The sequence below is a fragment of the Pseudonaja textilis genome, chromosome 3 (assembly GCF_049901715.1).
Source record: "Pseudonaja textilis isolate UNSWEBS1 chromosome 3, rPseTex1.2, whole genome shotgun sequence".
Classification (NCBI taxonomy): domain Eukaryota; kingdom Metazoa; phylum Chordata; class Lepidosauria; order Squamata; family Elapidae; genus Pseudonaja; species Pseudonaja textilis.
The window spans coordinates 83,912,451-83,937,873 of NC_141992.1; the positions used below are offsets into that span (position 1 = coordinate 83,912,451).

The 25,423-nt window shown below is 36.1% G+C and overlaps 1 protein-coding gene across 3 annotated transcripts in view; it reads right to left on the bottom strand.

Moving 5' to 3' along the window:
• COL11A1 (collagen type XI alpha 1 chain) overlaps positions 1-25,423 on the bottom strand; it is a 269,505-nt gene that overhangs the window by 120,841 nt on the left and 123,241 nt on the right. For all 3 annotated transcript variants that reach the window (XM_087930269.1, XM_087930270.1, XM_087930268.1), the window contains 11 exons: positions 21,126-21,179; positions 20,972-21,016; positions 17,293-17,346; positions 17,149-17,193; positions 16,689-16,742; positions 15,554-15,598; positions 11,929-11,982; positions 7,824-7,868; positions 5,131-5,184; positions 4,987-5,031; positions 1,298-1,351 (listed from right to left, as the gene is read on the bottom strand). In XM_087930269.1, coding sequence (XP_087786395.1) covers positions 1,298-1,351; positions 4,987-5,031; positions 5,131-5,184; positions 7,824-7,868; positions 11,929-11,982; positions 15,554-15,598; positions 16,689-16,742; positions 17,149-17,193; positions 17,293-17,346; positions 20,972-21,016; positions 21,126-21,179 — 549 coding nt within the window. The remainder of the gene's footprint in view (positions 1-1,297; positions 1,352-4,986; positions 5,032-5,130; positions 5,185-7,823; positions 7,869-11,928; positions 11,983-15,553; positions 15,599-16,688; positions 16,743-17,148; positions 17,194-17,292; positions 17,347-20,971; positions 21,017-21,125; positions 21,180-25,423) is intronic.

A 25,423-nucleotide genomic window follows, 5' to 3' on the forward strand; every position in this document is an offset into this window, starting at 1 on the left:
ATTAATAAAGCATAAATAAAGCTTTAATGAAAAGTTAACCCATCCTCAGATTATAAAAATCAGAAGCCATGCAGCCCCATAAAATACACCTCTTAAGAAAAGTTCTCAAAAAGCAAGTGTTATCTTTTGATATTTCCTAAAGTTCTGCAGTAACACAGTAGAGATTACTAAAAGCTCTCATCAATCTATGGGATAGGGATGGGGAGGAGAGGAATGGAGGATAGAGAGGTTCTAGTACAAAGCTTAAGCCATTGTCTTGCTAGCAAACACCACATGCCTTCAGGTTCCTTCTCCTAAACTCTATCACCTACAAGTTCTTGATGGTGAAGGTCTTCTTTGGGCGTTGAACTAGCCCAACAATCTAGGTAGTTCTTGATTTACAATTGTTTGTTTAATGACATTTTGAAGTTACAATGGCCGTGGAAAAATTGACTTATAACCTATCCTCAAAGTTTTGACTGTCATGTGATCACAATTTGGGCACTTGACAGCTGGCATGCATTTACAATGGTGTCACTTCTTGTGTCATGGGACTGTGAGCTTCCCTGATGGCTTCTAACAAGGAAAGTCAATTGGGGAAACCGGAATTGCTTAACAACCACATGATTCACTAACAATCAAGTGATTTGCTTAACATCTGAGGTAAAAATGATCATGAAACCAGATCTGGTCTCAAGATGACTTGCTTAACAACTATATTGCTTAGTGACCAAAATTCCTGTCCCAATTATGGTCATAAATTAAGGAATACCTGTCCTGGGATTTATGACCATAATTGGGACAGGAATTTTGGTTACTAAGCAATGTAGTTGGTTTTGATTCAACCTGGTTTTGATTACATCCAATTACATTTGATTACCTAGGCCCTTGAGGGAAGGCGAATTAAAAGATTCTTCCTGTATAAGTATATGACTGAATAGATTTGTATGGTTCCTTAGCATTGGTATATTCTGCTATATTGTATTAAATTCATGGATGTTAAAAATTGTTAGTTATCGTGTTGCTTTACTCCTATTTACACATGGCATAATAATCAATTCCTTAGTCAGTCGATGACTAGAGCAACATAGAAACTAATTATTTAAAATCTAATAGAGTCCTTTCCTTTTGGGGAATGAGAAAAGGCTTCTGAAGAATCAATCATATATTCATAACACAGTAGTTTTCATTCATGAAGATCTCTATGTGTTCAATTGAGACTAAAAAATATCCTGAATGGATGAAGTGATAATGAAAGTTCCCTTTTTCAATTTAAGTCCAATTCCTCAATAGATCTAAAGAGGTAAGTAATACTTACTCTATCACCCTTAAGGCCCATATCACCTTTAAATCCAGGGAAGCCATCTTCACCCTATATTTTTGTAGTGAGAAAAGGAAATATAATATAATTCGTTAAGAAATCAGAATGGAAGTTGTTAAAGAATTTGGATAAATTAATATAATGCATATGACAACCATAGCTATTTTCAAATCAAGCGTTTTTTTATAGTCGTAGACTACCATAACATAGCTGTTTTGCTGTAAGTCACAATAATTTACATTACTAAAGCTGGATCATAATAGACCAAATTACTGCAATATGGCAATTTCTGTATCCAAAAAAAATGTCACAGATGAATTGAATTACTTTTCAGCTTTAAAAAAAAAGAAGAATGAATAATGAGAAAGGTGCTTAAGGCAATAGGGGCATTCATTTCTTAATTCGTCAATGAGCCTTTCATTATAATGTTACTTTTCCTTATTAAATTTCCTCCTTATATTTCCGGCTTTAAAAGTGTCGGGATTTTTTCCCATCAGATATTTCACATTCAAAAGTCAATTGTAATATAACCCAAAGATGCTACTACTGATTAAAAGCTGATTAACATAGCCATATTTTACTTGTTGCAATGATGCAGTAACCACAACATATCTGCACCTGGAAAGTTCAAAAAAACAGCATTTCCAAGTCATCCAATCAATGAAATCCTGCATTTGATCTAATTCAGAATGAGTTTGTTCTGTTGACAGTCTTTGTTTCTTTTCTTTTTTTTTAATGTTATCTTTTCTGATGCTGGAGGATGAACCAGGAATCATTGGGACCAAACACTAGAATGCTTTTATTATACACTGCTCAAAAAAATAAAGGGAACACAAAAATAAGACATCCTAGATCTGAACGAATGAAATATTCTTATTAAATACTTTGTTCATTACATAGTTGAATGTGCTGACAACAAAACCATACAAAAATTATCAATGGAAATCATATTTAGCAACCCATGGAGGTCTGGATTTGGAGTTACACACAAAATTAAAGTGGAAAAAAACACTACAGGCTGATCCAACTTTGATGTAATGTCCTTAAAACAAGTCAAAATGAGGCTCACTAGTGTGTGTGGCCTCCACGTGCCTGTAGGACCTCTCTACAACACCTGGACATGCTCCTGATGAGGTGATGTATGGTCTCCTGAGGGATCTACTCCCACACCTGGACTAAAGCATTCCCCAACTCCTGGACAGTCTGTGGTACAATGTGGTGTTGGTGGATGGAGCGAGACATGATGTCCCAGATGTGCTCAATTGGATTCAGGTCTGGGAACGGGAAGGCCAGTCCATAGCATCAAGGCCTTCGTCTTGCAGGAACTGCTCACACACTCCAGCCACACGAGGTCTAGCATTGTCTTGCATTAGGAGGAACCCAGGGCCAACCGCACCAGCATATGGTCTCACAAGGGGTCTGAGGATCTCATCTCGGTACCTAATGGCAATCAGGCTATATTTGACAAGCACATGGAGGGCTGTGCAGCCCCCTAAAGAAATGCCACCCCACACCATTACTGACCCACTGCCAAACCCGTCATGCTGGAGGATGTTGCAGGCAGCAGAACGTTCTCCATGGCATTTCCAGACCCTGTCCGTCACATGTGCTCAGTGTGGACCTACTTTCATCTGTGAAGAACACAGGGCGCCAGTGGCAAATTTGCCAATCTTGGTGTTCTCTGCCAAATGCCAAATGTCCTGCACGGTGTTGGGCTGTAAGCACAACCCCCCACCTGTGGACGTCGGGCCCTCATATCCCCCTCATGGAGTCTGTTTCTGACCGTTTGAGCAGCCACATGCACATTTGTGGCCTGCTGGAGGTCATTTTGCAGGGCTCTGGCAGTGCTCCTCCTGTCCCTCCTTGCACAAAGGTGGAGGTAGCAGTCCTGATGCTGGGTTGTTGCCCTCCTATGCCCTCCTCCACATCTCCTGATGTACTGGCCTGTCTCCTGGTGGAGCCTCCATGCTCTGGACACTACGCTGACAGACACAGCAAACCTTCTTGCCACAGCTCACATTGATGTGCCATCCTGGATGAGCTGCACTACCTGAGCCACTTGTGTGGGTTGTAGATTCCGTCTCCTGCTACCACTAGAGTGAAAGCACCACCAGCATTCAAAAGTGACCAAACCATCAGCCAGAAAACATAGGAACTGAGAAGTGGTCTGTGGTCATCACCTGCAGAACCACTCCTTTATTGGGGATGTCTTGCTAACTGCCTATGCTTTCCACCTGTTGTCTATTCCATTTGCACAACAGCATGTGAAATTGATTGTCAGTGTTGCTACCTAAGTGGACAGTTTGATTTCACAGAAGTGTGATTGACTTGGAGTTACATTGTGTTGTTTAAGTGTTCTCTTTATTTTTTTGAGCAGTGTATATTAATTGTACTATGAGCCTTGGCAAATATTTTCTAGGATTCCTTAGTAGGCTGCTTTCTATGAGTTCACATATGAATACTACCAGACATAATTAGTATCTCCCAAATTAGAACATGAATATATCCTTTTTCTAACTTCTCTAAACTTTGCCAAGCAGTTCTTAGATCAAACACACAGACTAAGAGTTAAATTTAAAGAAGTGGAGGTTAAATTTTATAAATTTTCCTGAGTACAAAAACAACAACAACAACTGCATGTCAAATTTTGTAAAGTTAAAAAAATACTCTAGATATATTTATTACATAGCTATTGCTCTCCAGCAGTATATACCAATTGATCCTTGGGGGGAAATGCAAATTTTGTAGAATATGAAAATTTGTCCATTCCTGTTTCTGACATTTTCGTCATGTTCATAGAGTCCCCTTAATATTTAATGCAATTATAGATGCTATAAATAATATCTCAAAAATCAGGAATCCTGGGAAATGTAGTTCCCAGCAATAATGATGCTAGAATTATTGGCCATTAATTAATTAAAGGAATGGAACTTTCCTTATGCACCACATCAAAGTAGTCAGGAACTTTATCCCTACAAATTATTCTAATTGTCCTATATAAGTAGCTCATAAAAGACCACTGATCTACATGGAAAAGCCTAAATTCCTAACCCTGGAGACTGTTCTTTTGCTATTATTTGATTTTCCAACAGCCGTACTGAGAAATAGTACCACACACCTAAAGAATTGAAAACACCTAGCAAATTGGATTAATAATTATATACAACATATATATAATTATTAAAACATATTTACCAATCCTCCAACAGATTGTGTTCAACTGTTAAACTCTTCCATTCATAAACAATTATCACATTTTCTGTGGGAGATGAGCAGGCTGAGCCCGAGGGAGGAGATAAATATGTCATCAATCTTGAATCCTTTCATGGCCACAAGAGATTTAAGTCCAGCCCATCTTGAATTCCACTGACTCTTGTCTACTGCCTATTTGCTTTGACCGTTAGATCAAAGTTCAGATTCTTATAGACAGCTTAAGCTTGTAATAAACCTTTATGTTTATCTGAACTGTCTGGATTTCTTGATTTCTCACGCTTGACATTTCCTATTTTGAAAGAAGTTCAAGAAATTTTTTGCTGAAACCATTGGGCTATCTGAAGACATTTCACGAGGGTACTCTACCACCATATAATAATTTTTCATCTAAATATAATAGATGTTATTTTCACTTGAATTTTCCCATTTAGTTGGGATGGTTATTTTGCAACAGAATGTAAATAACAACTTACCTTTTCACCTTTGCCACCCTTTAGCCCTCGGACGCCATCAGCACCCTATGGGAAAATATAGATGACAATGACCAAGGGACCAGATTAGCAAAAATTAATGCCAGGTTGATTGTTTATCAAATAAAAACATAATGTTCGCCATACCTTTACACCACGGGGACCAGGATAGCCAACTGGTCCTTGATGACCTGCAGGACCCTAGAAGACATTGAATTTTATTTACATTATATTATATGAAGTTTAAACAGAATACACAACACACACGATGATACCCATTTACTTTTCAAAGGTATCCGCAGTTGCTGTTTGGAACATGGTTTCTTAATATAATGTACATGGTTCAATCATAAATATTCAGCAATGTGTTAATTTAAGGCAATTGTGATCGACTTACAATCATTCACTGTTTGAAATCCCAACACCACTGAAAAAAAATGGCATGACCTGTTTTCACATATAGGACCACTGCAGCATCCCCATGTTGATGTGATCAAAATGTGGGTGTTTGACATTGGCATGGGTTTATTACAGCTGCAGAGTTATGTGATCACAAATGGTAACTTTCCCAGCCAACTTCCAACAAGCAAAATTAATGAAGAAGCCAGCTTTGCTTTAACTATTGCATGCTTCACCTAAAAACTGCAGTTATTGGCTTAGTGACTGTGGCAAAAAAATATCGCAAAGGGGGCACAACTCATTTAACAACTGTCTTGCTCAGCAACAGAAATTTTGGGATCCATTGTGGTCATAAATTGAGAACTTCCTGTATATTGCATCAGCCAAGAAGTCCAAATTGTGAATGGGTACATAACAGCAGTCAACTGAGGAATTTAGTAAAACTTGTACTAAGAAAGGCTTTTCAAGTGGGAAATAAATATGGAATTTTAAACCAAAGCAACAGTGAACTATGCCATGCAAATCCATCTAAATTGAATGATAAATTATATAGCTATTTAGGATAATTTTGTACATTAATATACCCAATTTTTTAAAATCACATCAAATAAATCTTTATTTATACTAATTTATGAGCATTAGGAAATACTATTATAGTATTGGGCATGTTATCTTTAGTTCCTATAATTTTTAACAGAAAGACACATATGGGCTGACTCTCCTTTTTTACTTATGCTAGGATACATTTCCAAATTAGGACTATCATTTACAGTTTTGGAAGCATTAATTCCTCAAGAGAAAATTAAAAGTAACTCATTGGCTGCAATGTTTTTCTTCTTCTTTTAACTTACATACATTTGGATGGAGGTCAGAAATGAAGTCATTGGAGGAAGAAATAATTATTATATCACCCATACACAAATAACTAAATAGGGTAGTTCTAACCTGGACTGAGAACCCACATACTTCCTTTTACATACACAAGAGGGTCAATTGACCATTACATAAACAGCATGTTATATGACCAATGAAACAAAAAAATGCAATTGCTTAATATTTTACTCCTTAATCTAGCAGATGTTAGAAACATTGCTTCTAATAAGGGGAGGGAAAACATTGTTTTTACTCTCTCTCTCTCTGTGTGTGTGTGTATGTGTGTGTGTGTTACAGAAGACCACTTAGAATTTCAGATAATCAAAGTTGGGTAGAAAAACAACACTGGATAAAAAAGAAGAATTATGGAATTAAAGGAACCATCTGCACTCTGCTGAACCATTACTGTAATAATACTGTGCTGCATAGTTAGATGATGGATGTTCCCCGCCATGGTTTTAATGTAGTAATCTGTAAAAACATTATCTTTCAAACCTGTTGGTGCATGCTCTTGTGAATAATGTGATACCTTGGTACTCAACTGCTTTGAAACTCATCAAATTTGGTACTCAATGCATTTTGGTGTGAAAATTTTGTCTCAGTATTCATCGTTTATTTAGTTCTCAATGCACAAGCTAGAACTTGCCAGTGTCGGTTGCCATTATTCCTTAGAGGAAAGATCTGTTTGGTACTCATCATTTTTGGCACTCATTGCACCAATTAAGGACTAATACCGAGATACCACTGTAGTTCAGTACAGGTCCAGGCTTCTGTCTACCATACCCAGCTCAGCTAGCAGTGTTAACCAGTTCACTGGATATTAACGATCTGTGAATGTGACATGTACTTGGACAATATAACCTGGCCAACATAAAGTTGTTGAGTAATAATTTAAATTTCACTTCATTTAAAGTAATAAAAGTTTGCTTCACTGAAAGTAATTTAAAATGGAAGAACAAGTGGGATGCTTGGTGAGAATAGAATGAAAAATCATTCTGAATTTTTTCTTTATTATTTTCTTTAATTTATTTGCTGCCCATTTCATATCAAAATGACTCTGGGCAGATGTATTGCCTAATTTATTAAGAATTTATAGAGTTATTTCTTTATTGAGTTTATTGACAGAAGCATTGGGAAAACTAGGTTATTCTAGAGAACTATAAATAGTATGAAATTACCATCATCATCATTTATGGTCAATAACCAAAACAGTACAGAAAATATTATCTTTTTCCCACCACGTTTATGCTGAACATTTTCCTTTTATCTTTAAATAAAGAATATCCAGTTGATGAATTTATTTATCACTTTTGTTTTTTTTGTTAACCACTCTCAGTGCAAAAGAATTGCATGGAAGAAATTAAATAAATAAATATTTTTCAGAAGAAGAAAAAAGTTTGTGAAAAGCTATATTCCAGTGATGATAGTTCTAATGGACTAAGATATCAATCACAGTTTATTTAACATAGTTCCATATGTCACTCTTTTTCTAATTACAACCCACTCATACATGCACACTTTTTACAGCAAAAAAATAAATAAAAATAAAGTATAAAATATAAACATACCGTGTCACCTTTCTCTCCAGACTGCCCTTCTTTGCCTGGATGACCCTATTAACAAAATATATTTAGGGGAGGAGAAACACTTAGTGTGCAAATACCATAGAAATAGATTCATTCCTATTCTCAAACAATATTTTATTTTTTTAGTATTTTCATTATTCTAAAAACACATTGCCAACTTGAAGTTTAAAAACACATTGCCAACTTTCTCCTCGTACAAAACTTGGCATCTATTATCTGATTAGAGAAAGACAAATTCTACCAAATTTCTGCTAATGATTATTTTCAGGATCTTCTAAGTAGGATTCAGTCTAAAACTGACATAGGTTTACTGAATGGTGTGAAGCAATGAAGTCATTGAGGTCTTTGGACAATCTGGTAGATAATGGTTATTGTTTTTATTACCTGTTGCTTCTTCTAAGTGCATGCTAGACTTTGGCCTCAAAATCTCACTTTAATGACATCACTCAATAAACATCAGAAGAATTCATTTGATTCATCAGGTCAAAACCCAACACATTAGAAATATTTTGCTTCCCCAGAATGGCTAACCAGAGCTGTCCTCTTTTGGCATTCTCTTTCATATGAATGGAAAATTCAATTTTATTGTCTGAGCAAATTATCTTTAATAACCTCCAGCTGAGTCTATGTACCATGGTTTTGATGGGGGAACACAGCCATATGATTGAATTCCCTCTACAACAAAGATTGTGTGTGCAGAACATAAGGAACAAGGCTTTGATCATATATCTTGATTTTTGCCTTGCTTCACAACTCCTTCTAAACTTACCTAGCCCATTTCTAGAGCTTGGAATAATGAATTCTATATGTAAGTTACTTAAAATGAATCACTTAAATTAAACTGCCCTGAATCTAGGAAAGGTATTATGGAATTTGGGGAGAAGGCAAAATTAGTTTTTAAAATAGGAACTCTGTGGTACCATATATAAGAGAACATAAGGTTATTTAGAAACAAGTTGTTTAGTTGTCTTTCCTGCCAAATGTTTAATCTGGAACCAGATAACATGACAAAAATTATTTCCTATTCCCACTCTTCTTTTAATACACAGGAAAGTGGGAAACACAGAATGAAATACACCTTGTTGCAAACATTTTTCACCCTTTTATTTGTTTGATTGTTACATATGGGCTGGGGAGGCTGCTGTAGAGCTTCCTCTGAATATAAATTATTAGTTGTCACTAGGAAAAAAGAAAATTGAATGGGGGTGGAGGGAAGCAGATTTTGGTGCTTTTATATGTCCCATAATATATAATGTTAGGCTACAAACAAATTAGACTCATAAAATAATTCAAAATAATAACTGGCACAATCCAACTCTATACTGATACCAGCATACCACGAGGCTGTTCTTGCTACATTAATAACACAAGCATCTAGAGGTTGTCTTCAAAAGTATAAATTAGTATTGACAATATATCAAACCAACAAAGATGCTCTTTTATTTTAGATCCAAATATTTTTAAAGGTAATGGAAAAGCAAGTAAAACACTGGAAGTATTTCTCCATTTGATGTGTTTTCTCTGGAAGATAGGAATTGATTATTTTTATCTGTCACCCAACATTACACTAAACTACACCATTAAAGTTATGGCACAATAAGATGAAAGAAAACAGTAACAGAAATATTTTACTGCCAGTGCAAATCAATAGCCTGAACACTTTCCCACTGGGTTAAATCCACATGCAAGTTAAGAGTATAATAAATCTTCAGCTTTGTTGTCCATCTCCAAATGAAAGAATTAGATTCAGTGTGTGATTTAGGTTGTAATCTTACATAGTTACTTAGAAGCAAGTTTAAATTAGATTTACTTTTGAGTAAAAATGTACTACTGTACTAGGGTTGCATCATCCTACTCATTCCATTTTGCTCTGTTCTTTTAATACCCACTTTAAGGTAAATATTTCATCCAACTTGTAACGCAACTCTGTTCTGATCTTTTTCTGTTTATAAGTGCAATAATAAAAGGATTGCTATAGTGGCAATATATACATGTCACTCCTACTCTCAGTTACCTAGAAGTAAATCTCACTGAATTCAGTGGGATTTATTTCCAAGAGATCAGAGGATGATTGCACTGTACCCATTATTATCTTCGGAGAGATCTACAAAGTCTAGTTGACAGGCTGAGAATCAATCAAAACAATTTTCGACACATTGAGACTAAAATAACCTGGGGAAAGGAATGACAGCAGAACTGGCACAAATTCTATATTATGTTGAAGGCAAAAACATATATTAAATCAGGGCTGATTTAAAACAGATGTGCTACTCTTCAGATGTGTTAAACTCCTATCAAGCCATCAGCACAGATTTTGCAACCGATATGAGTTGTAGGCTAGTGTGTCTGCAGGGCATCAGCCCAGGCAAGTCTGTACAAAATAATGATGGCATATATTTAAGCACAGATCCTAAACTTTTGTTCCTCTTCTCTTCCTTTGTAATTATGAGAGATGGGGGCAGGATAACCTTTTCTGCTTGTATACCATACTCTCAGGCACTGTAATCTCTTTAAATTATTGCAGAAATAAAGGTATTCTCAAATAAATATAGTTGGTGTGCCAACTGTAACAAATTGGTTTTATTTGTGTATCTATCTGCTTTTGCAAGATGCCTAATCAAGCAGTGTAAAATTGAAGATGGGAGTTAATATAGTCCAGTAGTCATATGTGAAGCCAAACAAAGATTTAATAATCTATTGCTGCTTATCTGAGGAGGATTGTATGTTTATGTTTAGTTCTCTTTTGTTCAGTTCTCATCATAGGCTGGATAAATAATCACAGGAACTGGTGGTACAAAGTTTGTCAGGAGTGTTGCTAATAATATATCTAGTGTTTTTTAACTTGTTGGATCACAGTCTAAACCATAATGGATTAACTTGTAACTGCCATGCAATGAAGCCAACCACTAGATTAATTGGTGTAATACAGCCAGCTCTTTCCGGCATTGGCTCTACTTCATATATGCAAATCATAAGAATCACTATGGTATTAAGCTTTGGAATTTTGAGTATCTGATTTCAAAAATTGTGCATTATCCTCATTTGTTTATGGTGAGAGGTAAAGAGAATACTGAAAACATGGTTATGCATTGTAGAGAACAATTGCTATGATTTGTATCATCATCTGAATGAAAATAATAATGTATGTCTATGGAGATTCTCAGTCATCTAGGTCATGGTTGCCCCAAAGGTGCTTCTTCAAAAGGCAGTTGGACTTTGTTTTTCCTTGAAGACATTTTGCTTCTCATCCAAGAAGTTCTTCAGACAACATATTCTGAAATATATGTCATTTGTGCTAGGTGATTGCCCAACTAACACAAATTAAAAAGTCTACATCACAGTACAATGACATGATGTGTGGGACATCACCATGGCTTTTATTGAATCCCTGGATCTAAATTATTATTATTATCCATCATGTGACTTCAATGCAAACCTAACTTTGGTTTGGTAAACACATTTCTATCTAGGTTAGGGGTCTTTAAACTTGACAGCTTTAAGACTTGTGGACTTCAACTCCCAGATTTCCTCCTCCAGTCATGTTAGCTCAGTTAGCTTGAAGTCTCTTGATCTATGCGATAATCGTTTTGTTTTTAATAAAGATGCTCTAGCTCATAAAAGCAGAATCATTTTGAAATTAATTTTTTTACCATTGGAATGAAAAGTACCGCAATGATTAGAACTGAAAAGCTGTGAGTTCAACTTTACATCAAAAACAATGAAACATTTTTACTGACAGAGCAGTTTATTTAATTTAAACAATTAATTTTCTCCTAAATCTTTTATCGTGTTAATTTCTAGTATTTTATATGTGTCCTACACAGGTCAGGCAACTAAATTCATTTTTTTTTAAAAAAATTCAGTGCCAGTGCAATTTCTCATCTATCATTTCAATGACCTTTTTTTAAAATAAATAAATGCTTAGATGAGAAATATGGATCAAGTTGAAATAACAAAACTGGATAAGCTTTAGATGTTCTGCTTCGAGCTATTGGTATGCAACTTCCTTGTTGAAATTCATGAGCATAGAACTGAAAAATGATTTTTAACCCAAAATATAAAATGGACTAAATTACATATCACTTACAGGAGGGCCATCAGTACCAGGAAGTCCTGCCAGACCAGGTTTGCCCTGAGGACCCTGGAGACAGAAATGAAAAAAAGATTTTTGAAAAACCAAAGTTAAGGTAGATTCGCATGCTGCCAATGTTTGCAAGTCAATGATTATTCTTGAATCAAAATCAAAATTCCATCAGGAAGAAGAAATCAAGTAGCACTTCAATGTTGAAGACTAGTTAGAGCATTTTGAAGTTTGCATCCAGCTGAAAGATTGGGAATACATCATTTGGATGGGATGGGATGAACTTAATATTGTGGCATGATTTTTTTTTCAAAATCACTTCCACATTTCTTTTATCAGTTACATTATGTACACCCAATTATTTTATCCAAGTATAATGAATAAATATTGGAAATGTGGCAAATTTTAACACTCATGAGTAGGAGTGAATGGCGAGACTCTCAAATAAATTGGCATATCTGCAAACAATATTCATTTATTCCATTTTTGGATGAATAAAAATGAATATTTTTTGCATTTATCAACATTCAGATGTTCCCAAGCTATGATTCATGTTTTGTTAACATGCACAGGTGAATACTATCATTTTCTAAAAATATCACAAGTATAAACACAATTGTGAAATGGTGGGATAAAACAGACAATCTCAAAAAAACAAAAAAACAAACCCCACATGGGGACATAGCTTCAATAAGACCTAAAAGAAATGGTTTTTCTTTTTAAACTGTGATTGCAGGAGAAGATGCAGCTACTTTAAAGGTTTGCAATCTTATATTTGAATCCCTATGCACTTTGAATAATTTTTTTTAATCGAATCTCTTTTTTTAATCAGATCTATCGTCATGTGATTGGAACAAGAAGCTTTGGCCTAACTTGAAACTGACATTGTTGTTGTGTCAGTAAAACTAGCATTTTGTTAGCATTTATACTCTGTTACGAAGCTGCACAGCTGTGAGAGCTGGAGCTTGCAAAGTGGAAATGAGGAGCCTGGGGCCAAACATGACCATACTGTAAATACAGGCCAGGTGTACAAGACCAGCTGAAGGGAAGGGAGGAAGAAAGAAGAGAGAGAGGAGATTACAAGTAGTCTATTACAAAAGTGTAGTAGAAAGAAGCTCAGGGCTTCTTTCTACTCTAGGGCACACATATAGTTTCTCAGCCTTTGTAGAAGTTCTGCTTCATCAGAACAAAGGTTGCTGTCAAGCCCCAGAGTCCCCTAACATCGATTGGAGTCAGACAGTGCCAGGGCAACTTCTGGTAATAGTTACAAAGGAATGGTGAATTGATGCTGCAGTAGATACCACATGTGTTTGAAAGAATGATCTTCACATGTGTTGCAATCAAACTATTCTCATAAATCTAACACAATCTTTTCAATTTAATAAGGGTTTTGTTTTGGTGTTTTTTTTTGCTTTCAGGTAAAAGTCACTAGCAGAAGATAAGCCAATCAATGGTTACTAACCAAGCAGGATATATTTTATTTTCATTATCTTCTTTAGCACATCTTTCAGTATGTAATGGTGTGTGGGAATGACCTTAGGCGGAGAAGGGGGGCTATGCTGCCTTTAATCAAGTAAGAGAGGGCACAGCCTCCAGCTGCATGATGGACAGAGAAAGAAACTCAGAAAGAAACTCCCCCCAACTTATCAGGCTATAAAAGAAACAGGTGAGAGATATGAACTATCAGACTTGCAAGATTCTGTTCGTGTAGGCTTAGGGTAAAGTAGAATTAGCTCATCTGGTTGTGTTTCCTGTATGGTCTACCTGTAAAAGCTGACACACTATAATGATCCCTACTTTGCTTATGTTCAGCTTATGGGTTTCCAAGATCTTTTGGCCACCATGAAGTTGACTAATTGAACAAGGTACTTTTTATGCCCTCATGCTTGTGAGGAAATGCATCTTGTAAACAAGTTACTTTTTAGAAATGAAATGAATTTAAATGAAAGAATTTAAACATGAATTCAGAGGTTAACAGAATATACCTAGTGTTGATCACAATATGGATCAAAGATACAAATCTATTGTCATAACTGGCTTGGAATGAGAAGGTCTTATTGATGCAATATGGTCCCTTTTATTGTATTGCAGCTTCATTTCATTTCTGTCCTAGAGAAGCTATCTCATATGTGGAGGCTTTTTCTGAGATCTGGGCATCTGATTTTTAGAGTTTTACTTCAACAAAAAATCTTCAAAGATAAAGGAGACTCCCTATAGGTCTTAGTGCTCTACCGTGACAATCACAGAGAATGAAGATGAAGAGCAAAATCTTCATCTGCATCACCACTTAGAATGCTTGGCTAAAGATGACTGACCAAAGAACACAAAGAATGGGAGAGGAAGGAAAAGAAATAGGCTATAATTGATATAGTGGAAAATTAGTCCATGCAGAAACTATCTTGAAGTTGACTATGGAGATTTTCAGCCATCCAGGTCACGGTTGTCCCAAAAGTGCTTTTTCAAAAGGAAACTGGACTTGTTTTTCCCCTTGACGATGTTTCACTTCTCATCCAAAAAGCTTCTTCAGCTCTGAAGCTTGATGTGCCTCAGCTTCTTCAGCTCTGAATTTTGATGTTGCTCAGTGCAGATTAATAATGCCTCATGGAAAAGCATCTGAGAGCATTTCCCTTAGAACATGGATATCCTGGGGCCAGGGAAGTCTGCCAGAATCTACATCTCTGCCTCATCTTCATGAAACTGATAGGAGCCAAGGGCCATTTCAGGCATTCCATGTACGCACATCATCTCCATGAGAAATAGATGTGCTTAGAAATGCTCCTCATAGCAGCACAAACACCTTATAAGGACAAGTTCTAAATGACATAGAGAACCCAAAGAACCTGGATGATTTTTAAGAGCAAGCAAAGGAGCTCAAGCTTTACTGCTTATACCGGCTTCACTGTCCCTTCAATATAAAAAGGAAATCATATTCCAAGGACCTGTTGTAATTATTCTTTAACATAAGGCTGAGTTTTAATTGCTATTTTGACTTCAAGTGTCATTGACTCCACTTCAAATGTCATCGATCCCATTAGACATTGATTCCAGAAAAAAGACATCACGGTGTACAGAGTCACAGAGACAAACGTGGTTTAGAAAACAATTTAAAAAAAACATGCTTGAGGCCTAGGAAACAAAGAAAGCGTGACAAATAAGCTGAGATTGACTTGACCCTAATTCACTGGAGTCTAATAGGAAAGGAAAACTCAAGTCAAGAGTTCAAGATTGTGTATTATATCTGTATTAATAAGATAGAGCTAAAGCCAAACTTGTGGGATATGACTACTAACTTGGCCTACCTCAAAGGGTTTACATACAGGTGACAAAGCTGAAGAAGTGGAAATTAGCACTTTCAAACATAGAAAAATGACACTTACTCTAATATTGTAAATTCAAGGTAAGTAGAAAACAGGACAATCTAAAACAAATATGTATTCATGCTACCAAGCTGCAGGATTTCTCTCCTCACACCGTATATATAAATAAGGTTAGAGGTCATAAGAAAAGTATCAGTGCATCCCAAGAAATTGGGCTGCTGGCTGAAATTTATTTTAGAAAAAAAGAAACCAGACCACATCTTAGGAAAGCAGAGATTTTGCTGTTGATTATTCAGCAAAGGAATATTCCTTACTTTTTCACCTGGAACGCCAATTAGACCTTGTGGACCTGGCAGTCCCTGTGGAAAACATGAAAAACACACCATAAAAAATGTAAACAGTCACAGAAATACTTTCTCTAGAGTTGTATCATTAAAAAGAATTCTTTCCTAAGAATCCCCTTTTTAATGAAACACAAGAGTTAGAGAAAACAAGATAATTGTAAGAACTTTCACACTTCACAAGTCTCCTGGAAACAGGGTTGCCATATGATCCACGATGAAACTCTTATATTATTGCTATTCTTGTTGGTATTTACAAAATCCAAATCAGTTTCTCTTCCCCTCAACCCCTCCCCCTTCCAAAAAGAAAAAAAAACTAATTATATTTGGAAGATTTGTGAAAAGGTAATGTAAGTTTCTGGGTGTTACCATAAAAGAGGTGGGGTGCTCATATTGCAGCATTGGTCAAAAGGGCCCAGCAGAGATTATGCTACCTGACTTCTCAGAAAACAACTGAATGAAAAACTGGTGACCTTCTACCACTGCACCAAAGAGAATATCTTTACTGCACCTCTGTATGGTTTCCAATTGCACAGTGGCAGATAGGAAAGCACTCCAGAGGGTTAACGTCATTGCCCAGATGATCATTGGTTGCCCTCTCCCCTCTTTGAAAGGGCTTTATAGCGCCTGCTGCCTTAAGAAAGCTCAAAACATTCTCAAAGATCCATCTCATCCTGGGAACCCTTTTTTGAACTATTACCATCTGGCATATGGTACAGAATAATAAAAACAAGGACAAATAGACTCAAAAACATCTTTTATCCCAGGGCAGTAGCTCTTTTGAATTCTGCTGTATAGTGAAGTATTGGTGCGGTGTTGGGGGTTTTCAGTTCAATGTGTGGCGGGTGAAGGATGTGTGTTTGTGTTTATTTTCAATGGTCATGTTGTGCACTGAAGATGGTGTTTGACTTCGTTGTATGAGGTGCAATGACAATAAAGCAAACTAAACTAAAACTACAAAAAAATATTCCTTTTTATACTAGGATCATTTTTAAGATAAGAAGGGAAGTAAGGGCATATGGAACCAGGGGAATGCATATTCAAACTTTTCATATCTGACTCTCCTGAATGTTTTCTTAATGGCAAAAGCTATCAAGCAAGGGCTTACCTGTGGACCTGGGTTACCTTGCTGCCCAGGGGGTCCTGGTTCCCCTTGTGGACCCTGTTTTATAACGAATGCACAGAAGATTATTAATTCCTTTGTTATTTCTCATCAGCACTTGAAAAATACTTGGGAGTTTACAGAAAAGGTGAAGGGATTCTGTACTGATTTCCTCTCCGCACTTTTTTGTTCCATGGAGACTTCAAATCATAATTGGCAGTATAGCATGATTAATTTGTGTTCTCTTTAGCAGCCCAACTGGTGTGGGGTAGAAAGATAGAGAAGACTCATACTGAAGATAAAATGCAGTTTTTAACCACAATATTTTGGGGAACATTCAAATAAATTTAAAACACCGAGGACACGATTAGGAGGATTATCAACTTGTAGGTTGCTATTTTGGATTTCTTTGAAAAATAATTATTGGCCTCAGCTACCCAAAGAGAAAAGAATTGAATCTACATACCAGGTTTCCTTTTGGGCCTGGTGGTCCATCAACACCTGGGATTCCCTACATCAAAAAACAAACAAACCAGAAAAACTAATATAGGTCACCACCATGTTCAAAAGAAATTTCAAAATATAAGGTATTTCTTTTTGAAATACATACAGGTTGTCCTGGTAGTCCTGGAGTTCCTCTTGGACCCAATAACCCTCGTGGACCCTGTGAGGAAAAAAAATGTTGCTTAGGATTCGTTTTTTGGTTCACAGAATACGCTTTTTAAAATGTAACTAAAAGGCTTTCTGTAATACCCAAAGAAAATGGCAATAGTTAAACAGCTTGATAACTAATTATTGTCAATCATGGAGACAAAGAACTTGGTCTTCTTCTTCTTCTTCCTGTTTTGTACAATGGAAAAAGCAGTAGTACATATATTGTAATGGTGGATTTAAAGCATTTCCTTTTTCCTTGGCAAGGTGCAAATATTTGAGACAAATATTCTCAAAAACTGGTCTGTGGACCATTAACAATCTATATAACTTCACTACATTCATCAGCCAGGGATCTTGCAGTGCTGTAGCCTAGTTTTTACATGTATGCTGAACAGCCCCAATTTCCAATGCACAAAATCCAGCTGATATTTAAGGAAAAAAAAATTACTAAAAGCTAGTCCATTGAAATCTACAAGAGATAATACTATTACCGTGTTTTCCCCAAAACAAGACACAACCAGAAAATAAGCCCTAGCATGACTTTTCAGGATGCTTGTAATATAAGCCCTACCCCCAAAATAAGCCCCAAGATTGTCACCCAGATGGAAATATTTAGTACTGTATTTTCCCCAAAATAAGGCCCAGTTGGAAAATAAGCCCTAATGCATCTTTTGTAGCAAAAATTAATATAAGACCCAGTCTTATTTTGGGGGAATTATGGTACCTATGTGAGAAATCTGATAACACTGAGTAGATCTTGAATGGGGCTACCTATTGTAAATCTGTATATATGCAGTGCTAAGTGGAATTTTGATCTTATGTAAGCATATCAGCAGGAATGCATAAGGAATGCAATGATCAATTATTAGCCCAAAACACACATTGTGTTAGAAAGAAGTTCCCTGAGGATGGGCTCCAGTATAAGTCAGAATACTTGGAAAATTAAACCTCTAGTCCTGATGACCGACCCAGATTGAATCCTACAACATTATCCTAGGACAGTGATGGCTAGCCTTTTCATCCTCCTGTGCCAAAAGTGCACGTGCACACCAGCACCCAAAAGGAAATGCACGCAGGGGCCCCCATGCCCCTGTGCATGTGCATGCAACCCCCCACATGTGCCACACATTTCTGTGCATGCGTGTGTGTCTCCTGCACGCTCCCCACATATGTGTGGCAGTTACCCAACAATAAGCTGGTGGATGGGCGGCAAGAGCACCTGCGCAGTAGACCTGCTCTGGAGTGACGGCTCACGTGCCAGCGGAGATGGCTCTGCATTACACTTCCAGCATAAATGCCACAGGTTCGCCATCACGGTCCCAGGACATGTATATTTCCCTTCATTTGTGACAGTTATCAATATACAAAATGGGATTTTTATGAAGATCTCATCCCACCTGCTTATTACTAAGACATTTCTATTATAAAATATTCTTGGCTAGCAAATTATGTAAAGTAATTAATGAGATAAGGGAATATTTAATTCTGGTGTACAAGTAGTCCTTGACTTACAACCATAATTTAGCCCAAAATTTCTGTTGTTAAGTGAGACATTTGTTAAGTGAGTTTTGCCGCATTTTAGGACCTTTCTTGCTACAGTTGTTAAGGGAATTACTACAATTGATAAGTTACTAACATAGTTGTTAAGTAAATCTGGGTTCCCGATTGATTTTCCTTGTCAGATGGTCACAAAGGTTGATCACATGACCTTGGGACACAGCAACGATTATAAGTATGAACCAGTTGCCAAGCATCTGAATTTTGATCACATTATCATGGGGATGCTACAAAGTTTGTAAGTGTGGAAAATGGTCATAAGTCACTTTTTTCAATGTTGTAACTTTGAACGATCACTAAATGAAGTGTTGTAAGTTGAGGACTATCTGTACTTTTTGTACAAAATTGAATTTAAAATGGCCTTTTAAAATGAGCAGGAAAGCATACATGACAAAAAAGCAACTACAATCCTTATCTTAGTTTCCCAATTATTTATTTTGGAAGAACAGTAACACATTCCTCTTTTAGATACATGTATTTATAACTGTGGAAGCCCATTTTGTTCAGTGATTAAAGATATTGGACTAAAAATCAGGAAACTGAATTCTTGTCCTGCCTTAGGCATAGTGACTTTGAGCCAGGCCCTCTCTCTCAACCTAGGAAGGAGGCAAGGTCAAACCAGGGGTGGGATTCTACCAGTTCGCACTTATTCGCTAGAACCAATTGTTAATATTCTAAGCAGTTCAGAGAACCGGTTATTAGAAAAAATTACTGACCTAATCCTGTAAGGAAGGCAGGAAGGAAACATTCTGGTATTGCTTACAGAAACTGCCTCTTCGTTAACCTTTATTACATTCTTGGTAGGACTAGACTTCCTGTCTCAGAAACTTCTCTGGAGTTTTTTTTCCCTCCTTTGCTGGTACTTTGCTTGTGTGGAGTGACCATTCAAAGTTATAATGGCACTGAAAAAAGTGACTTATGACCCTTTTTCACACTTACGACTGTTGCAGCATCCCCACAGTCATGAGAGGCCAGGCGAGGACATGCGTGCCTTGTTGAGTAATATTGAGTTGGCCATGCCCAGCCAATAACATGACCACCAAGCCATGTCCACCCAGTCACATGGCCAACTAAGCCACGCCCACCAACTAAGCCATGCCCACAAAACTGGTTAAAAAATTTGAATCCCACCCCTGGGTCAAACCACTTCCAAAGGAAACTGCATGGATTTGTCCATAGTAGTCATCAGGAGCCAAGACTGACTCAAAGGTATAAATATACATTTACAACTATATATAGTAATGTGCTTTCAGAGCTTCAAAAAAGTATACAGTTTAAACTGAAAATTGTGGGATGTCTATCCAAATTCCAAAGATGCCATTTTGAGAGCAATTTGAAAAGCCACTAATTGCTAATCTTTTTTCTCAAATCAAAGTCTTTGAAATTCTGAACTTTTTTCCTACTCCAAACAGAAAAGACATGGATAGTGTGAATTCCCTTTCCTAGTCTACCTTAAAGATTCTGGGATCAACAGAAAGGCACCATACAAGTTACTCACTTTCATCCAATCATTTTAATTAAAAAAAAAACCTCATTATGGAACAGCATATACCTACATGCAAAAATACATACATAAGAACTTTAGAATCAAGAGGGAAAATAATTTCTATTCGTTGTTGCATACATGTATTAAACCAAATTCTTTAGAGTATGCCATGTATATGATGAAATAGTTTTCTTCTATGATAGCCAATAAGATCAACGTGAATTCTGTAATTATTCATGTAAGATAGATCCATAAATTGTTGCAGTGATAAAATTCTGTAAGTGAGACTTGTGAAATTCACCCTAAATTAAATAAGCAAGTGGAGGAAAAAATGGCCATGAATATTCATAAATAAAAATATAGTTATATCAATAAGAAAGGAAAATAGCATTAGTTTACTTCAACAAGGAGCAAAGAACTCTTTATGAACAAGTCAGATGTCAACCCTGAATTTGTCAGCTGAATTTGTTCCCTAATTATATTTCATTCCAAAATGGTGCCCTGGACAGACTATAGTATATTTTTTTCAGAGACAAATAGATTCACAACAAAAGCAATCATAATTACTAAACAAAGAGAAAGCTTTGCTTACAGATTCACCTGGAAGGCCTCTTGGTCCAATCTCACCATCTTCTCCCTTATTTCAAGAAAGACAACATTGAAAGGGGGTTAACTGTGAAAGAAACATTTCCTTTAAACTTTTATTTTGCAGGTGAAAAACAGAAGGAATGCTATGAATGACATACTCTCATTCCATCTTCCCCAGGAGCACCAGGAGGCCCTTGTGGTCCACGATCTCCCTGAAGAAAATAATAATAATAAAATCACATTTTGGGGAAGAGATTAAAAAATGTATGCTGATGCACATGTTTGAGCTTTATGCTGGCATGTCAGGACATGGCTTTGCTAAAAAGACACAGATCTCTACATTTTATATCACCCTGCAAATGCTTCTATTGAAGGCTGGATTCAAAGTATTGGCCATAATTCAACACAAGAGTCAAATATGTTAAAATCCATTGAAATGAAAAGGTTGAAACATGTCTAATCCTACACTAGATAGTAGACACTATTTAGTCGTTGTCTTACAAACAAAACACAATTCTAAGTACGATGCATAGCTTTCCACATTTGCCAACCCTGCTTATTGGAAGTTTAGAAATATGAACAAAGTTTCTATGGAACCAAAATAGTTTAGCATTTCATGAGAAAAGCAGAGTAATGTTATACCTATATGTTCAGCACTTAACGACAACATCAATAAATGACTGATATATAATAGTTTACTGCAAATCACAGATTAAAGCATCAAATGAAATCACAATTTAATATACTAGTTCATGCATCCCTTCTGTTTTCTAGTACACCTACAATGCAGGGCAGGGAAATTTATGTCTATGTTTTTTTTAACCACAGTTTTCGATATCATCCAACTACAGAATCTATGGTTAATCACTTCCATGGAAGGTTAAACACTGAATTAACAGGGGAAGCAATATTTGGTAGAGGAGAACCAGCCCACGTTCAGCGTGATTCATCCTCAATATCTCAACTATGCTTTTGCCTGGTATTCAAACAGTTATTAATTTCTAATTAAATGCTGAAATATTAAGCAAAGTTCCTTCTGCAAGATGACAGTTATGTTCTCTAGATAGCAAAAAATTGTGTCTCAATTCAAATCAAAAGCCTTTGGATCACACACACATATACACACACTATATATATAAACACACACAAATATACACATGAATGCACGCACATATATTTTATACACACACACATGCATACACGCACAATAAATAATCTAAATGCATGCACACATTTCAAATTTGCAATTCATACTTAACCTCTCATAAAAGCTTGATTATTTGAAATTTCAGATTGCAAAGGCAGGTTTTCCATAAGTTAATTTTCCATTTTTGAAATCTATTGTAACTTGTGTATATAGAAAGATTCTAATATTGAGGCTGCTGTTTCCAGATGCAGAAAAAAAGTTTGCAAGAAATTAGTATCAAAGATAACCTTAAATATGCAAGGAACATATTGATATAATAGCCAGTCATTTACCTAGCCGTGGCAAACATATTCTCAATAACAGGATCATAAGAGTCATGAACAAAGTTAATAAACAATGAGTGAGAAGAGTCACAATCTCACTTTACTTCTTATTTGTAGGGAACTTTGAATAATTGGATCTTTAGGCAGCCAGAACTAGTAGAAAAAATATGTGCAAATGTACAAATTAAAATTATGTTTTGGCTCAGAAACTTTTCAAAATACCTAAAAAACATAATCTGTGACCTATACATCTAGATAAAAAAATGTCAATGCTTATTTTGTATAAAAAGTACATATTTTCATTTTCTTACAGATTTTTGTAAAAAAAATTGTATAATAATATGCAAACACAGTGTTCCCAGATTGTGAATCAACACATGTAAAAACACCATGAACAAAAACAGACTGGTTGAGAATTTTTTCCTATATACATTTTTGTAGGCAAAACGTTTATCACATTTTTCAAGGATAAAATAATCTAAAAGTATATTTCGTATCAAGCTTCTCAGCTGAAATAGTTCTATACATTTTCAAGAAGTCTTTCACTTTGTGAGTTAGATGTAGAATTCCTGTATGTTAGTTAAACCAAGAAGCCCCATTTCAAGTGATGAGAATAAAAATGTGAAAGCTATATACAGTATAAGCTGTGGAATATATATTACTTTTCAATTACTTAGTTCCCTCTGCTAGAAGAAGACAAGAATATATATATCAAGGAAAGATAGGATTCGTGTGGTCAGGCTGACTAGAAATTCTAGATGTTGTACTCCAATGGGCTGTAAAAACCTGCCACCATCTATGGTTTAACAAAGTCAAAAGTAAATGAACCACATTATGGTTTAGTGCAGGGATATCAAACTCTATTTCATTGAAGACCGCATCAGGGTTTTATTTGACCTTGGGGGACTGGGGTGGGTGTGGCCAGGGTGTACATGGCCAGCTTGATGTCACTAGTATGATCAAATGCTAGTTTTGCTAGTAGATTGTTTTGCTAGCACTCTGCCAATGAAAACAACTCGGCAGGGCCATGCATGGATCCATTTTTGCTGGCAGATGCACTGCAGGCCAGTCCTTCACTATTTTCCCACGGGCCAGATCTAAGCACTCCACGAGGCAACCCAGCCTGCGTGCCTTGAGTTTGGCATCCCTGGTTTAATGTAACATATGAACAGCTCTAAAAATCTGTCAATAATGTAGCTACAGTAATTAATTTGTCATTCTAGCCATTCTAGCCATTGTCTATCCACTGCAGGAGAAGGGTCTCTTCTGCATGTTTCCAACCAATCCAGTCTTGAGCTTTCTTTTGCCTGCAATACTTGCTGATGCCATCACTCCATCTTATTTTAAGTCTCTTTTGTGAGTGCTTTTTATCAAGTGGAATCCATTCTAAGACTGCCTTAGTCCATCAGTCCATCTTGCTATATACAGCTCAAAATTTCAATTGAATTGAAATTTCATAATTGTATTATTGGCTCTGAAATACCCCAAGAATCTTTAGAGAGGGATTGATATACAGGGACTTAGCTAAAATGTGTCCCTATCAACTTAGCATACGAGTCATACTTTTTTCCAATTATGGACATACGAATCATTAAAAAAAGACAGTGGAGAGAAGCAAAGTATGCTTGCTATCATAGTATTCAAAATTTCACATCAATTTTGCTGCTACTGTTGCTGCTACTACTACTACTGCACTGTTATGGTGGTTAATCTTTCGTGAGATTCACAGCCTTTGGGGCTGGTTGGTAGCTCAACAGCTTGAGTCCTAACCAAGGATCTAGGAACTATTAAGGTAGCGTCAGAGGATATAAGCTGTTCCAAGTAGGGTGGTTTTTTGATAAATTCAGAATTTCCAAATAGCGAGGTAGCCCTTTAGGTATTGCTCCAAGGGCTCCAATTACAATTGGGATAACACACAATTTCTTTTTCCAAAGTCACTCAACTTCAAATTGTAAGTCTCACTGCTATTATTATTATTATTATTATTATTATTATTATTATTATTATTTAAGTTTATTGGTTGCTTAACTCTGATGGACTCTGATATAGAGTGTAACATGGTATTAAAAATTGAAATCTTGAATTGTTCAAGATATGAGCTAAAACTATTTTAGGATAATTAAAAAATACACAAAGAGGTATTTCTAAAGGAGGAAATAAGAGAATATTGTAATGGGTCAGCCTGACTGAAACTGTGATAATCCCATTGATCTTAGACATCAAGAATTTAAATTGAATTTAATTGAATACTTTATTGACCAATTGTGATTAGATACACAAGGAATTTTTCTCGTACAGAAACTTTCAGTGTATATGCAAAGCAACAAAGAAAATAATAATTCCAATAAAGAAGGGAAGTAAAGAATTAAGTGTGTTTCTGAATTAAAAAGTCCTCCCATGTAAAAGCTTCATAAATGATAACAGAGAGACAGACAGGTGGTACATAAATAGGATAGTACATATACTATTATAATTCAAAGATGTTTATCTTTTATTCCCAAATTGCCATACTGAAGAAACAAATTACATGTAGGCGATGTCAAACACCTGTAGTGTGTGGGGGACAGCAGAATGGAAGGGTTATCAATTACTTTCTATAGATTTTTTTTCTAATTGGATCAATACGTAGACTTGGGATATATCAGCTTGTCATTTTTTAAATGTGAGCTTAAAATATGTGCGTATTTTATTGTGTAAGTTCATACCTTCCCATTGCTAGCATAGGCAAGGCTTCTGAATTCAGAATTCACCTAAGTCTGTGTTTCGTGAGGGTATGATTGTCCCGGTTTTAACATTTAAAAAGCTCAAGCTGAAAAATTACCATAATGTAAAGCATAAGTGGATGTGACAGTGCAAATAGTCATCTATAAATAGAAACAATATAAAGAAAAATACCCATGATTTTGAGAAAATGGGCACTTAAAGGTCACACAGTTGCTAGCTCAGCCAAAGTGGCTTACACAAAGATGGAGATGGAATTGTGGGA